This window comes from Sylvia atricapilla, chromosome Z (genome assembly GCF_009819655.1).
Source record: "Sylvia atricapilla isolate bSylAtr1 chromosome Z, bSylAtr1.pri, whole genome shotgun sequence".
NCBI lineage: Eukaryota > Metazoa > Chordata > Aves > Passeriformes > Sylviidae > Sylvia > Sylvia atricapilla.
The window spans coordinates 68,252,687-68,269,154 of record NC_089174.1 but is presented as its reverse complement, the minus strand read 5'-3'; the positions used below and the strand labels follow the sequence as shown (position 1 = coordinate 68,269,154).

The window sequence follows — 16,468 nt, the reverse complement described above, 5'->3', positions numbered from 1 at the left end:
TGTCAGAGGAGGATGGCAGACAGGAAGAGGATGCCCCTGGCACTTTCTCAGGGGCACTGTGTGCTTTTTGCCCCAAAGTTCCTGGTTCATCCAGCAGTCTTTTGTCACAGCAGTCCTGCAGCCCCCGGGCAGCATTGCCCTTAACACCCTTTGCATCCCTCCCTGCCCACACAGTTTCTCCTTGTGGTGTTCAGGAACAGGAGTTAGCAGCTGTGCAACATGGCTTAGCTAACTAATGAGTTGGAAACTTCATGGTCTGCTGAAATTATGAGTTAGTTAGTTCTAGCATTAGATGGGTGCAAAGGGCATTGGGCCTTGCTGGATTTGTTTAATTTCCTAGGGTGCTGATAGTTTAATGTTCAGATAACATTCTGTGAATATGAACACCAGAAAGGATCCATATCCTGTTCCACCCTCTGGCTGACCAGGTGACAGCCAGTCAGTGGGAAGTACATATATACCTGCATACATACAATAGGTACACCTTCAGTGTCTGTCTTCAGCCACCCAGTCTGCCCAGCAGCTCCCCATGGAGTCTCAGGTCTCTCTCCTGATGCCCCCAGCATCCAGCCTGGGTTTTGGACCACCCCAACACCTCAGACTCCCCTCTGTGAGGGCTCTCCCCCATATGTGCATGCAGCAGCAAGACGCTCAACCAGAGCAATAGCTGGAAATGGAGTTTTATGGGAAGATGGGGCAAAGAGGGGTGCAGAGACACCAGATGAAGACAGGTGAGAGTGCTGGCTTGCCCACATCCAACTTTCACCCCTACCCTCGTCTGTGGGGTATCCTTCTGCCCCACACTGGGTGCTGCCTGGAGCCACCCAACACAGGGCTCCTGTGAATGTCCCAAATGAGTGCACAGGCAAGAAGGCACCTGCTGAGGCCTGAAGCCATGATCAGGAAGCAGAATTACCTACCTTCCTCTAACTCCATCTTTCCCAGCCCCTCCAAAACACTTCCCTATTGTCACTTCGCCAGTACCTTCCTTTCCCTGTGGCTTCAGAGTGCCTGCTTGTATACCAGGGACCCGAAGGACGCAGATCCCTGCCATGTGGGGAAAGGTTTATTTGGCTCCATGTGTGAGGACAGCAAGCATGGGAATGGAGAGGCCCACTAGCAGGTTGCTGGGAGGCACTGGGAAGAAGCAGGGCAAGGTGAGGGTGTGTTTCCTTGCCAAGAGCCCAGCTTGGGACTGGGACAGTAAGGGGACTTGAGGATGCAGCATGACAGCAGGGTGCAAGCAGCACTGGTCCCTGTTCCCATCACTTGATGCGGGTGAAGATGGAAGTGCTGACCCTGCAGGTCAGCAGGGAAAATGTGTAAGCAGGATGGAAAGGAGGGCTGTGGGGTGAGATGGCAGGAGCAGAGCTCACCTTGTGGCTCTCCAGGTGTCTTTGTGTGACAGGACCTCTTCCCACAGGAGCGCATGGTCTCCAGTGTCTCCTTCCCATGGTGATCTACAAAGCACTGGCCCACAAAGGCAGTGGGGGAGTCTGGAAAGGTTCAGGAGAGGCAGAGCGGGGTGAAAGCATGCACCTCAAGACAGGGAAGCCTGGGCCACCTGCTCCTGGCAGACAGATAGACAAACACCACCTGCTACATGCCCCATGAACAGAGAGGTGGACTTCTCTGCCAGACTGGCCACATGGACCACTTCCATATGAACCCAACAGAGATTTGTGCATCAGCCCTGCCATGCCCCTTGGACAGACAGATGGACACCCCCATCACCTCTTCCAGACAACCCTGAAACCCACCACAGCTCTCCCACCACCACTTCCCATGGCAGGAATGTGTGTGTGTGGCCCATCTATGCCCACAGCTAGGGCTCCTCTGCGTGCTGCTGGGGATTTGGGGCACCAGGTGGGGGGTCCCCACTCCCAGCATGGGCAGGGGATCACTGTCACTGCTGCACCTGAGAACTGCCACCACACGGTGAAGCCAAACATGGGGTGTCTCTTGGCACTGAGGGTGCTGCTGGACCCCTTGCAGGGGTGACACCAGGATCTGCTTGTTGGTGGCTGCCACTGCAGTGTGGTAGGAGCCTGAGAAGGTCCTGGCTGTGCTCGTGGCCAAGATGGTCATATTGGATCCCAGCTCATTTCTCCACAGGCCCTGCAGGTTACACTGGGGACCAGGGGTTATGTGGATGTCTTGGGCAGTGCTGAGCCACAGTTCCCTCTCCCCCTCCTGCCCCAGCCTCCCTAAGCAGTGGGATGTATGTACCATAGCATAACCCCTCTGTGTGGCAACTGACACCAGCTCATGGGCACCAGTTGGGACGGGACCCCTCCCTCCCTGGGCAGGGCAGGGCAGGGCAGGGCAGAGCAGAGCTGGGAGTACTGGGTATCCCCCTATTGCAGCTGTAGGTGACCCACGGAACCCCCAGGGACAGCACCATGGCATGGCACAGCTGGACACAAGAGGAGCAGACAAACGTTGTGTGCTGCAGTGTCACAGGATGGCACTGCGTGGCATGGTAGATGTGATAAATGTAATGGATAAATTTGTGCATATAATATTGTATCAAAATCTGGTCTATTAAAAAGCTACTCCAAGGTGTCTCTGAGATTCCAAGACCTGTGGTGCAAGTTGTGAAACCACAACATTCGCAACAGAAATGACATGGCCGGACTGGAGATAGCCCATTCATCAAGGATGGGCCTCCACTTCACAGCTGCTCGACATCTGCTATCAATCTTGATAGGGGATCCGGAGGATGATCAAATCAGCACCTCAAAGGAGAAATCTGGGAAGACTCCTGAATCATCTTTTCATACTTACGGGAAACCCCTTTCAAAACCTCGCTTGGAAATGAAGAGATACATGAATATTTGGACTTTCAATAGACTTAGCCTCAAGATAAATAAACTGTATAAAAACCGTACGCCGAGACCCAGTGTGTGTGGTCGAGGTTGGATGGTACCGTTGTTACTGTCACTCTGCCCACCAGCATTCGATAGATGTTGTCCAATTTTATTGTGGCCTTTTAATTGGATTTTGGAAAATTGCTCAATAAATTCTGTTATTTTGAATTGGCTTCTAACCATTTATAACAGTAGAGAACATGCAACCCTGTCAGCCCTGTACACTGTGCCCCAGGGGTGGCACGGCACGGCACAGGACAGTATGGCACAGCAGACTGTGGCACAGCACAGCATGGGCCGGCACAGCGCGGCAGTGCAGCACCAGAAAGCACAGCAGGTGCGGGCAGCCCCTTGGCCGTTCCCGGCGCACCGCGGGGATGGCACCACCAGGGTGTGCAGCCCCTCAGCCCCACCCTGCACCCAGGACAGCACAGCACGGCTCGGCACGGCTGGACTCTGCCGCAGGGCTGCCCTTGCCTCCCTGGATACAGCACCACGGGGCACGACAGGGCCAGGGCGAGCAGCAGCAGCCCAGGGTTCCCGTGGCGGCAGTGGCTGTGCGTGTGCCCGAGCTCCCCCTGCGCTGCTGCCAGCGCCCGCCCAGCCCCTTTTATAGCAGAGCGGGCTGTGGCCGGGCAGTGGCCGCCGGAGCAGTGCCTCCTGCCAGAGGACACCCGGTGGGAGATGGGCAACCAGCCACTGCTCCAGGCTGAACGGGCTCCTGTTCCCCCGGGTCACCTGGGGGTCCCAAAGACTGGGGCATGGAATGGGCTGCCAAGGAGGACTCTGTGCCAGGGAGGCTCACAGCAGGGGACGTGCATCAGGCCTCGGGTAAGGTGACAGAAGGCACCGTGGGACACCGTGGGGACTATTGGAATTGTGTGTGCTGAGCCATGACAGTTGCCCCGAAAAATTGGATTTGCTACCTGGTGCATAACAAGGCAATGATTACACACCTCTAGACAGACATTGATTATTTATTTTAGTTCCACAAACCTGAGTCCTCAGGGTCACTCCAAAGATCAAGCACACCAACTATCAAAACATTTTCCTATTTACACATTTTAGCAAACAAAGGCATTAATGCTCATTGGCTACAAGTTATTTACTTCTCTTATTAAATGCTATTCTCTCTCCTATTGGTTAAGAATTCTCTTGCATCTGATGCTAATTAATCTGCAGGGTTAGCCTTACTCTTCTCTTGGGTTGGTGGGTCTCTCGACTCAGTGGGTCATAAGTCATGATCTGCCCCTGCCAGAATTTATCCTCACCCAGTCACAGCTGATTCAGCACTGAGTTTTTGCTAATCCAGATGTCTTTATTAGTTTTTTCTTATCTTAGGAGTTTTGCCAAATGTCCTGTAAATTCTGCATTCTTCATGTCCATTTCCAGTGATATATTGTTCATCCCAAGTTTTGTCACATCCATCCAGGTCTGAGATCATTGAAGTCCATCAAGACCTAAATCTTAACAAGGCAATTCTACCAAGTAATATCTCTTTGTAACACCCGGCCATAGCAAAGAGCTTGTTTGCTGCTGTTTCACAGACTAATCTCCCTTCCTGTCATTTAGGCTTGAAAGCATAAAAAGATCAAACAAAGAACAAACCTTTTAAAGAAATATTTTACTTATCCTACATTTTGCAACAACACGACCAGAGACTGTGAGTATTTGTAGCAAAGCTTTATTGGGAGAAGCAGGTAGTGCTGCAGGAGCAGGGGCCATGCTCCCGGCACTGCTGCCGGCCTGGGAACCCCCCGCTGCCGCCCTCACTCCTGTGACTACAAGCGAGTGAAGACGTTGTTGCCGACCCTGCAAGACGCAGAGGAGGAAATGTAAGGGAGGCACCTGACAGTGTCCAAACACACCCCCATCCCTGCATTCTCCCACCACATTTGCACCTTGGCAGAACCCCAGGGGCTGGTAATTTTCGTGTTTTACGCATGCACAAAGCAATCAAGTGAAACTTGCCAGCGAGCTTTTTTAAGTTGTGCTTTTAAAATAGATATTAAACCTGTTTTTGTCAACACCTGTGAGACTGGCTCTGTATGCAACCTAAACCACTCACCTGGTGACATCCGCAACCCCTCAGGGGTACACAGGGAACCTGTGCAGGGCAGGGACAGGGGGCTCTCACCTCGTGGCTTTCCAGTCACTTTTGATGTTCTCCACACGTGACCTCAACAGCCACATGGTCTTCAAAACCTCCTTTCCATCATCATCCACAAAGCACTGGCCCGTGAAAACTGTGATGGAGTCTGTAGGGACAGGACAGAAGGTGACTGAGGTGGCAGGTCAGTGGTTTTCCCAGCACAGGGGACAGTAGACCTCTGCTGTTTGCAGCCTCTGGGACAGCAGAGATGGGGAAAGCAGGCAGGAGGGCTCTGAGAGCTGGCAGTGTTGCACGGAGATGGGCAGGCTCCAGCCTCTGCTGCCTCTCCTGCACCCCGGGACTGGGAGCTGACAGCAACCAAGGAGCTCCAGAGACAAGGATAGGCGAGCCTCAGGGATGGGGAGAGGGAGAGCAGTGGGGAGAGTGCAGGGGAAGGCAGGGAATCAGCAAGGACACTGCAGGGAGAGCAGAAAAACTTCAAGAGCAAAACAGGGAGGGCAGGGGGGATCTAGGGTACCATAAGGAGGCTAAGAAAGAAGTACCTGAAAAGCTCCAGTTGACTGTGAAGCCGAAGGTGGGCTGGCCCTTCTGGTTATAGCCCTTCTGCTGGGACCCCTGCAGTGGTGACACCTTGATCTCGTTGGATGTGGCTGTCACAGCCGTGTGGTAGGAGCCAGCAAAGACACCGTTTGCATTCACAGACTCGATGGTCATGTTGGAGCCCAGGTCATTGACCCAGCGCCCAGTCAGGGAGCACTGGAGAGCAGGATATTCAGCACTGGTGCCTGCAGCCACAGCCCCCTGCCCACCCCACTCTGTGCATCCCACCCTGACAGTACCTTTTTTGCAGGGAGGCCATGAGCCCCCAGGGTCAGGAAGAGCACGAGGAGGAAGGAAGTTGCTTGCACCATCTCTGCAGCAGGCAGACAGCTGATGTACCTGGGGATGTGCTCCTCGCAGATCTCTGCTGATGCTTCTGCTCCCTCTCCTTTTTATTGCTGTGGGTGGCAGCTCTGGCCAGGGCATTGTGCAATCTGGGTGTTTCCAAATCTGTGGTTCCCAGCTGTACAAGTGGGTAATTGCAGTAAACATTCCCAGAAATGTGTGCTGAAAGTGTCCCTCCGTGCTCCCCTGGCACCTTGCAGAGAAGGTCTGACTCCTGCTGATCAGTGGCTGCCGGGAAATGCTCAGTGGGGAAAACCCCTTTCTGGAGCTGTTGTCCATTTTGTCACTCATTTGCCACATGAGATCTGTGCCCAGGTCTTGAGGATCCTTAACCCTGGTGAGCTCATGATTGACTGCAGTATACACCTCACCCTGCTCTTCCTCACCCAGACATGCTCTTGCAGGCCCACCTGCCACTCAGATTCTTTTGGGACTCAGCTTCCCTGCCCAATACTGGTGGGTCTAACGAAGGTCTGACATGCATGTTGAGCTGTTGCTATTACAAACTGGTTTGTGATGGAAGGAAATTATTTAGTTAATAAAAAGCAAACATTCACTGAATATCTGTGGCATTGGATTAATAACAACAAAAGTATTTACACAGAGCTTCTTAGACAGCTCTAAAAACATATTTTTCTAATTCCCCTTATACTTGTTGCTGGTCAGGGAGGCTGAAGTGAATGGATTCAGCCCAGAGTTTCTCACCCATTTCTAAATGGTTTTCAAGGCAGTCTCCTAAAATACGTGTTTTAGTTCCCTCAGTCATCATAGCAAAAGCTGATAGAGTCTATTCACCAGAAAATAGTAATTTTTGTAAAGTGGAGACAAGGCAACTCTTTGCAACGTCTCAAAAATGAACAATTTTTTTTTTTCTCGGTCTTTGCTTTCTCTTAAATTTCACATTTGAGCCCTCGTTTCTCTCTGACAGTAAAATTCATTTCTATCCAGGCTGGAAAGCATCATGTATTTCTGCTGATGGCATCTCTACACCCCCCTCTCCTCCCTGCAGGAGTCCTACAGCCCTCTTGCACCTGCTTGGAAGAGATCTCTGTTGAGAGAGCTGGTTGTTCGCTGGACATTCTTGCCCCAGTGTTTGCTGTCTCAGAAATCAACTGTGTAATAATGTGTGTTTTCCCATATAGTTGCCATTTGCTCTGACTGGTTTTTGGCAAAGAGGTGCTGCCCAGAGTATTGCCAGTGCTTGAGATAACAAATAAGGTCAATCTTGGAAGGTTGTAGGGGCAGGAGGGGCAGACATCATCCCTTCTTCATCACCCCCACTCTATCACTCCCTCACCATCACCATCGGGCAGGGAGCTCCTACTGGACCCATGTGGATGGACAACACAAAGTCTCCGTGCTGCTGATGGCAGCCCACAGCTCATTCACAGATGTAGGTTTATTTAGCATCACACAAACAATATTCTTTTTTTGTTCACATAGTCTTTATTTTTCCTGTACTTAACAATCCCTGTGACTTATCTTGCAGCTTCAGGGGCCAGCTCAAGGCTCAAGCAGGCAGATTTCTTGACTGGTCTCAGCTGAGCACTGAGGCTTCTCCATGGGGTTTATGCTCTCCAGAGATCAGAGAGCAAAATGGTTTGGAGCTGGCAATCATCACCACGACTAAATTATGCAATGCCATACCTGAGCCCTGGCACAGTAGGAGATGGGGGCAATCAGCAGGCATGGAAGAAATCCAAAGCAGGAAGCACTGAAGAAGTTAAAAATCAGCAGGGCTGTGGTTTAAAACCCATATATGTTCAAGATGTTGTGAAAAATAAAGGTTGGTGAATAATAGTAAGAAACTATAAATTAACAATTTAACTTGCTGCCCAAACTGGGGTTGAGTCAGCCTTTAAAAACAGTGGTGCAGGCAAAATGTCTGTGACTGAGAACTGTCCTTTCAGCCCTCAGGTACATCCATGCAGAAGCTGATGAAAGCTGAACCCATCAGATACAGGACTTGTTGAGGCTAATAGAGCCCAAAGTGGAGGAGAAATCAGAAATACCCCTTTATACAGACTGAACTCCAACCTTTGGAAGGCACGTTGCCTGGGGTTAAGGAACAGTGTTCATGCGTCAGAACAATACCAGTCCAGCCAGAAGCTGTGCTGGCTTCGGTGCCTGCTCTTGTTCCTTGCCAGCTGGATTGAGACATCACTGCTATTGTTGGAAGCTGCCAACAGAAGACAAATGGAGGTGGGAAGCCCAGATATTCCTCACCCAGGTGTGCAGGCACCCCTGTCCCACCAACCTTGCATGGTGACCCTAAGGGACTACATCTCCATCCCTTTCCATCATCTGTGGGCTTTGCCGTGTGAGGATGACACCGGCGGCTCTGGGAATGCTGCATCCAGGACAACCTGTGCTTCCTGGACATTGTTACTTCTCTACCCATGTGGCTGCAGGAACACTCCCCTGGGGAGTGAAGAAAAGGCCATTTGTCACCCACTGACAGCCCTGGGCCACCGTGGCGATCCCCTGCCTGCACCAGCTCCCAAGACAGACAAGTGGGGGAAGAATGTTCACATCAAGGAGGATAGACTGTTTCCCATCCCAGTCCTAAAGCCTGCTAAGGATTTAGGGGACACTAAGCTCTAAAGTGAACAGAAAGAGCTTATAGTCCTTCCTGTGGTGTCCTCAGGGCCCTCCTGTCCTTCACTGTGATGTCCTCAGCAATGCCCTGCCCTACCTGTGGTGCTCATAGAGCTCCACCACCTACCCTGTGATGTCCTTCATGCTCTTTTTCTGTCCAGCTCTATCCGAGATCAGGTGAGCTCCCTGTGCCTGCCCTGCACAGGTCCCGCATGCATCCACAGAGAGGTCGGGGCTATCCTACCCCATGGGTGTCCCTTAACAGGAAACTCAGGCCCCTCTTCTATACAAAAGGGGCCTAGTGTGTGTGGGGCAGCAGTGCAGGCAGAGTCCAAGCACCACACACAGGCACCACTGCCATCATCACGGGGACCCTGGGCTGCTGCTGCTCGCCCTGGCCCTGTTGTGCCCCGTGGTGCTGCATCCGGGGAGGCAAGGGCAGCCCTGCGGCAGAGTCTGGCTGTGCCGAGCCGTGCTGTGCTCTCACGGGTGCAGGCTGAGGGGCTGCACACCTTGGCTGTGCTGTGCCATGCTGTCTAACAGACTGTATGCTCTTGTTGTGCCTGGCAATGCCATCCAGAGTCATCCCACACCATGCCATCCCATTCCAATTTTCTGGAATGCGCTGTCTGTGCTCTGGCTGTCTGTGCTCTGGCTGTGCTGTCTGTATGGGTACGGTTGACTACATACCCCTGGTAGGGAGGAGTAGCCAGCACTCCCAGCTCTGTCCTGCTCTGCCTGGGGAGGGAGAAGTGCTGTCCTGGCTGGTCCTCATGCCACTGCTTCCTGATGCCACAAAAGGGGCCATGCTGGCCCAACACATGCAGGATATGTGTCCCACTGCTTAGGGAGGCTGGAGCAGGGGCTGTGACTCAGCACTGACCAAGGAATCCATCAAAAGTCACAGTTCTCTGCACCATCTGTCTGGGAACACAACAGGAAGGGCAGTAGACCTCCCTAATCCCCACCCCTCCCTAACGACGTTGGTGCAACCTCCAAATGCTATGCTGGCACAGAAAGGAGGAAAATGAAACAAGATGCCCAGCCCTAGGCAAAAAGGCACAGGATTTGTTCAAGGGTAAGCCACTGGCACAGCTGCTTCCCACAGAGGCATTTTTCTGGCTCCTAACCTTACCATGCCTTACAGGCAGCAAATAAGAAAGCAACAGTCAGGTCTTTCCTGCCATTATCTCTGGGAGGTGGGTGAGGAAGCACATCCTGCTCCCTTCAGCAAAACAGCTCCCCCTCCACCAATCTCCCTTCCATAATAACAAGCCACCTCTGGAACTTGTCCCCCCCCTGCCTCCCTAGCCCTCCAGCCTAGTCCAGGAAGATAAAGGGGAACTGCAAGAGGTCCCTCTTCCAGTTCGGTGTTGTGCCAAAGAAGACACTGAAGAAGAATGAAAGTAGACAGCTGGACAGATTTATTAAGAACTGAAGTGATTTATCCCCTTAAATGTGCTCCACTGCCTGCCCCCGGTGCCAGCAGGGAGGGGGGCCATGGTACCAGACCAGGACCTGCTTCTTGGGCTCAGATTGTCACCGTCCAGGGAGCCGGGTCTCCTCTGGGGATTGTGTCTGCCACAGGCCCTCCTGGGGCAGAGTCAGTCAGTATGTGCAGTGTCATCCCAGGACAACTACAGCATCCATGTGCCTGAGTGCACCACTCCAATATCCTCACACACACATTCACTCACACCATTTTTTTCCCTGCAGGACAGGTCCCTACTTTACCCAGCCCAATGACTGCAGAAGAGAGGTGCTCCTGGACAAGGTACCGGCTGCAGTTTAGGGTGTCTGGGGAACCTGCAGGCTCTCAGAGCCCTGAGCACACAGAGATGGGGGCTTTGCGCTTGCGGCTCATGTGGACCACTCAGGCTCAGTCTAGAGCAGTTATAAATATTCCATGATAAAAAGGGCAACACTGCTTGCTGGGTCAATTGTCCCTAAATAGCACCTCAGGAAAAGAACAGGAGGAAGTGAAAAACCCTCTTTCCCCAAAACGATTTAAAAAAACTCTTCTCAGTAGAGTGAATGAACAGCTCAGGTGTTGAGCTACATTCTACCTCCCTCCAGGGAAGGCTGACAGCTCATCCAGCTAGTGCATTTCCAAAATCAACTTCTCTCCCATAGTCCCTAGTTAAAGCCCTCACAACTCTAGAAATTTTGCTTTGGGGACCTGGCCAACCAGACCACCCTCATCTGGTCTTTTGTTACCAGTGCTTGTTCCTTAAGGTAAGGACTATTTGAGGACCACACTTTTTCCTTCACTGTACTGTTCTCTCAGCCTCAGCACCAGCTACAGGGAGTCATCACAATACCTTCAAAAGATAGGCCAAAGGTGGACAAAGGACTGTCCAGGATCAGCGAGGCTGGAGGTGTTTTTCTGCCAAAAGCAAAAATGATATCAAAACCAGTCTGATTACATAATAATCTATCTTGCAGCTGCAAAATCCATGTTGTGGATACTGTTGGGTTTGTTTGTGTAACTGCTGGGAATTTTGGGGAAAGGAAGTACAAGAAAATTTCTGCTTCAGATCAAGGAAAAACAAAAACAGCTTAGTCTGAGTGAGTTACAAAGTACTTTAATCCTTTCAATTTTGTAATCTGGTGATGGTGCAAAAGGTTGCAACCTAGAGTGGGCAACATGGAGAGAGAGAAGAGGTACCCTGGGGATGAAGAGATCAGACTGAGGTACACATGACCCCTGGTGGTTTTCTGTATCTGGTTGCAGATGCCTGAAACTTTTCTCTCGAGGGGAAGTTAAAGACTTCTGAAAGGTTAGCTGTACTTGCTGGTTAAGCATTTATTTCAGAAAATTACTATGAAAAAGTAAAAACGCCCTCTGACTACAAGGAAAAAAATAACCAAAAAGTAAGGCAAGAATTCAAAGTATTTACCAGAATAGATGGAACTATTACACTGAGCAAGCTATTCCCAAAAGAGAAAAAGAGAACAAAGAAACAAAATAAAACCCTGCAAACAAAAATAGACCAAAACCAACCATCCAGCTCCTAAGCATGGAAACAACCTGGCAGCCAAAGCCAAAAGCAGCAGACCACCGGTACAGTGAGGACTACAATGAGATGAAAATCTCCTGCACAAAGCTGAAAATAAATATAACACTTGCAACACTTTCATCATTGACAATAGAGATAAGAAATTTCATTGCAGAAGTCATGGACTAACGACAGCATCTACTTGCAAGAGTAGATGACAATAGAGATTGACAAGCATCTACTTGTCAGCATAGCTCAGGGACATGGCAGACACTTATCCTCTGTCTAGTGACACCAGAGCCAGGGGAGGCAGAGGCTGGGATTGCTGGGGAGGCTGGGCAGTCCAGCCAGAGAGCTGAGGCGGACACAAAGCAAAAGCAGCAAATCCCTTCTCTCTATGCTCAAGCCAAGCATCCCTGCAGATGTTTTTCCCCTCTGTGCCCCTGGAGGTAAGCCCAGAGGTGCTGCAGGGGATCACTGAAGGGCTGGTGTGCCTTCCTCTGGCAGAAGCTTTTGGGTACACTTTCTCCAGGACTGGATCACAGGCTGTTCTTATGTTGCAGTTCTGTCTTGTTCACTGCTGACTTGTGCACGCAGCAAGGCCACGTTAATGAGGTTATGGACAGGAGTGATGCCAGCCAGGCAATGGATCAAAATAGGTGGAAGAAATCCATGAAATGTCGTAGTAACAGAGGAGAAGAATTCACCAGTCCCGCCTCCAGTCAGCTGAGAGCTCACCAGAGAGCAGGGAGAAGCGCCACCTTCAGCAGCAGGAGTCTGAGGCTGGGGAAAGGCAGGCCTGATTCTGGAAGGCACCACATTTACTGTTTCCTCCCAAAGGGTATTAGTGCAGGAGGGCTGGGCCAGATCCTGCCTGGAGCCCCAGGCACAGCCCCAACCCCACACTGGGTTAAACACAGGAGGGAATGACCAGGTAAACTCACCTGAAGCTCCCCTCTGATTTCCCAACAGCCACTGAAGTGCTTTGTCACCCTCCCACAGACAAAGCCGCTCCTCCCTGCACTCATGTGAGGCCTTTGCCTGCCCATGTCCACCAGAAATCTTTGCTGGGACGACGGTCCAGGGGGTATAAATAACCCAGTGAATCTCCACTGCCCCTCTCTCTTCAAGGTATTGCAGCACCAGCAGCTGCTCTGACCATCTCACCTGACATGCAGAGTCTGCAGCCACTTCTCCTGTTGCAACTGAACAGCCACAGATTTTAGGATTCCGAACAAGTCTCAGTCCTCTTACATATTAATATAGGAGTTTTTCAGAAAGCAAATAACGTGTAAAGTTGTGAACATTTATTATTCTGTTCTTGAAGAAAAGAGGTTGGTGGATAGAGTTCTGCCGCTGGCAGCTGAACCCTGGCCTTTACCACTATGAAACAGTCATCGCCAATCAGGTAGGGTCTGCGAGGGGATTGAGTGTCACTGCAGCAGCCCGGGCGGTTGGGACATTGCCACAGGGCTGGTGTCATCCCCTGCACATGCTCCTCTCCTCCACAGTTCACGGTGTGCCTGCGGTGCAAGGGGCAGACGATTTACCAGCAGGTCTTGTCCGTGGAGAGACCCAGCAGCCTGCAGGGCTGGAACTGGGGCTACTGCGGCCACTACGCCTTTTACCATGCCCTGTACCCCCGTGCCTGGCTGGTCTACGAGCTGCCGGGGCAGAGTGTGGTGCTGACTTGCCGACAGGTCTCTCCTGTCATCCCCCATGACTATAAGGTAAGGCGGTGATGGCATCGGCGAGGGCAGAGCCGCTTGTTAGCCAGCATTCCCCGTGTCTGCACTCAGCAGTGGTCCCAGGCGGGGGAAGCCCCGCAGCCACGCGGGAGCCGGGGATTGCGGCAAGGGATGGCTCAGCGCTGCTGCACTGCCCGTGCTGGCTGCCAGCCCCAGGCGAGGGTGGCAGCTGTGCTGCTGACACGTCTGACCTTCCTCTTACCCCAGCGCAGCACGTGAGCCTGTATCAACCTGCCGAGCAGATGAGTGATGAGACACCTGGCTGAGCCCTAAATGCCGCTTTCCGCCGCTCTACTGCCCGGCGTGGCGCTTGCCAGCTCGGGGCTTCTCTTTTGTCTTGCCTGCCTCCCAAATTCCTCTGCTCCTGCTGCTGCTCCTCAGCTTGGCAACAGACTCCGAGGCCAAGTTCTTATTCCCAGTGCTCTTGCTCCTGCTGCATCCTGCGCGGTGTGCCCACCAGTGGGGAAATGATGCTGGGGCAGCTGTCTGTGGAGCAGCAGCCTTACAGACAGCGTTCTTTGTCTGTGCCAGGACTCCAGCTTGCCCGTGGGAGTGTTCATCTGGGAGGTGGAGAACGGGAGGGATGAGGACGTGGAAGTGTCCATCATGTTCAGCCTGCAGAACGGCATGGGAGCGAAGGAGGACAGGAGTGGAGGGCACTGGAATGAGCCCTTCACCTTCCAGAAGGATGGCGAGCGGGTTGCTGGAGTCCTGCTGCACCACTGCCCGGCCATGAACCCCTTCACCCTGGCCATCTCTGCCCGGGAGAAGGTAACGGGCTGTCCCTGCTGCTGTGGCTCCTGCTGGGGAGGTTGTGCAGCCCTGCTGGATGTGGGAGAGCTGTGTGCAGGCAGCTGGAGGAGCCCCATGTCTTCCCAGCTCTGTCCTTGCCTCTTGCAGGGCAGAAACGTGGAGCAGTTTGCAGACTCACAGTGGGAGATGGGCGGCAGACCATTGCTCCAGGTTGAATGGGGTCCTGCTGACCTGCACCAGATGGGGTCCCAAAGAACACCATGTGGTGCGTGGGCTGACAAAGAGGTGTCCAAGCCATTGAGGGTGACAGCAGGGGTCACACCTGGGAGGCCTTCAGGGATGGTGATAAGAGAGCCGTGAGTGCCATGGTGGGGGAGGGGAACAGGGGCACTGATCCCTGAAAGAGAGGTGACAGGATGTGTTTGTAGCAAAGCTTTATTGGGAGAAACAGGTGAGGCAGGAGGAAGCGCTACAAGCCTGGCAGTGCCTCTTCTCCGGGACCTCCAATGCTACCACCCCCACTTCTGTAGAATGAATTCATTGTAGCCAACCCTGGGGGGACACAGACAGAGGAGATGTAAGAGTCAGACACAGGAGTGGCCCAATGCCTGCCCAGCCCTGCATCCTTCCGAAACATTTGCACCTTGTCAGGACACCCAGGGAAGCTGTGCACAAGCACCCTGTCCTCCCTCACTTGCACACTGGCAGCAGCTCTGCTAAGTGCTGAGCACCACAGGCTGGGAGCACCTCTCTTAATCCCCATCCTTGGGCCATTCAGGATTCCTCCTTAGGCCTTTGGCATTGGAAATGTCTCTCAGGTGGTGAACCTTCCCTTGAGCTTGTCACAGACGCTTTGCACACCAAGTCTTTCTGTTGCCTTATCAAAGAAACCAGTAGTCCAAAAGCCTTGGGATATTACTTGCCTGAATCATAGTCCAAGTCATAAAATGTTATCATTACTGGAACTGTCAAAAATTCCTGTAATTATCATCTCACACTACGTCCAGGATGAAGACTGACTGATGACTAAGGTCAATCATCCCATGACTTTACAATAGCATTCCCAAGTTGGGCCTCTGAGCTCTCCTGGACTGCTGCAGGGGGCTGTGCCACCATCTCCCTCCGAGCACATGGCTGAAGGGATGTGAACACCCCGTAGCAAGTGCAGTATGACTGCTGCCAGCTTGGATCTATAATTAGAGCTTTGCTCTAATTGTGACAAATCCCCCCCAATCACTTTCTAAATGTTGAATTAATCAATGGTTAAGTCTGCCAAATCCTTTAGACAGAAACCATTGAGCAGGTCTGAGACTAAGAGTGCAATCAGCCCCACCTAGGATCTGTCAGTAGTTTAGAAAGCAGTGGGTACCTCCCTGAACCTTGTGATTCATTTGAAGGGTCTCACTCCACCTTTTCCATCTCCAGTCTCCAAGTAAATAATTCTAAATTGAGTCTAACCTCTTTTTTTCCTTCCTATCTTTTACCCCTGCACAAAGCAATCAAGTGAACCTTGCCATGCAACTTCGCTATGCTGAGCTTTTGCAAACAGAAATGAAATATACTTATGCCAGCATGTGTGAGAGTGACTCCTTAGGGACCTAAAACACTCCTCTGTGACAGCCCCAAACCCTCAGGGGTACACAGGGAACCTGTGCAGGGCAGGGACAGGGGGCTCTCACCTCGTGGCTTTCCAGTCACTTTTGATGTTCTCCACACGTGACCTCAACAGCCACATGGTCTTCAAAACCTCCTTTCCATCATCATCCACAAAGCACTGGCCCGTGAAAACTGTGATGGAGTCTGTAGGGACAGGACAGAAGGTGACTGAGGTGGCAGGTCAGTGGTTTTCCCAGCACAGGGGACAGTAGACCTCTGCTGTTTGCAGCCTCTGGGACAGCAGAGATGGGGAAAGCAGGCAGGAGGGCTCTGAGAGCTGGCAGTGTTGCACGGAGATGGGCAGGCTCCAGCCTCTGCTGCCTCTCCTGCACCCCGGGACTGGGAGCTGACAGCAACCAAGGAGCTCCAGAGACAAGGATAGGCGAGCCTCAGGGATGGGGAGAGGGAGAGCAGTGGGGAGAGTGCAGGGGAAGGCAGGGAATCAGCAAGGACACTGCAGGGAGGGACAGAAGGAAGGTCTGGGGACACAACAAGGATGCTAAGAAAAGATTAAGTACCTGAAAAGGTCCAATGGACAGTGAAGCCGAAGGTGGCCTGGTTCAGCTGATCTGGGAGGTGGAGGGCTGCTGCTGGGCTGCTGCTGCTCGCCCTGGCCCTGTCGTGCCCCGTGGTGCTGCATCCAGGGAGGCAAGGGCAGCCCTGGGGCAGAGTCCAGCCGTGCCGAGCCGTGCTGTGCTGTCCTGGGTGCAGGGTGGGGCTGAGGGGCTGCACACCCTGGTGGTGCCATCCCCGTGGCGCATGTTTCCTCTGTGCCATGCTGTGCTG

The 16,468-nt window shown here is 52.4% G+C and overlaps 3 protein-coding genes across 3 annotated transcripts; 1 reads left to right on the top strand and 2 right to left on the bottom strand.

The window, feature by feature from the left end:
* Window positions 1-1,265: 1,265 nt before the first annotated feature.
* Window positions 1,266-2,232, bottom strand: LOC136374282 (avidin-like). Its single transcript, XM_066339581.1, is given in 5 exon segments — window positions 1,266-1,299; window positions 1,377-1,428; window positions 1,431-1,496; window positions 1,919-1,970; window positions 1,972-2,232. Coding segments are annotated over 5 exon segments (465 nt in total).
* Window positions 2,233-4,538: 2,306 nt separating this feature from the next.
* Window positions 4,539-5,962, bottom strand: LOC136373698 (avidin-like). Its single transcript, XM_066338657.1, has 4 exons — window positions 5,823-5,962; window positions 5,526-5,739; window positions 5,008-5,128; window positions 4,539-4,682 (listed from the first exon to the last, which is right to left on the bottom strand). The coding sequence occupies exons 1-4, from the start codon at window positions 5,892-5,894 to the stop codon at window positions 4,652-4,654; spliced, it is 438 nt and encodes a 145-aa protein (XP_066194754.1). The 5' UTR covers window positions 5,895-5,962; the 3' UTR covers window positions 4,539-4,651.
* Window positions 5,963-11,173: 5,211 nt separating this feature from the next.
* On the top strand, window positions 11,174-14,607 carry LOC136374281 (non-lysosomal glucosylceramidase-like). Its single transcript, XM_066339580.1, has 6 exons — window positions 11,174-11,220; window positions 12,089-12,167; window positions 12,853-12,933; window positions 13,037-13,255; window positions 13,805-14,044; window positions 14,557-14,607. Exons 1-6 carry the CDS (start codon window positions 11,174-11,176, stop codon window positions 14,605-14,607), a joined length of 717 nt encoding a protein of 238 aa, XP_066195677.1.
* Window positions 14,608-16,468: the final 1,861 nt, after the last annotated feature.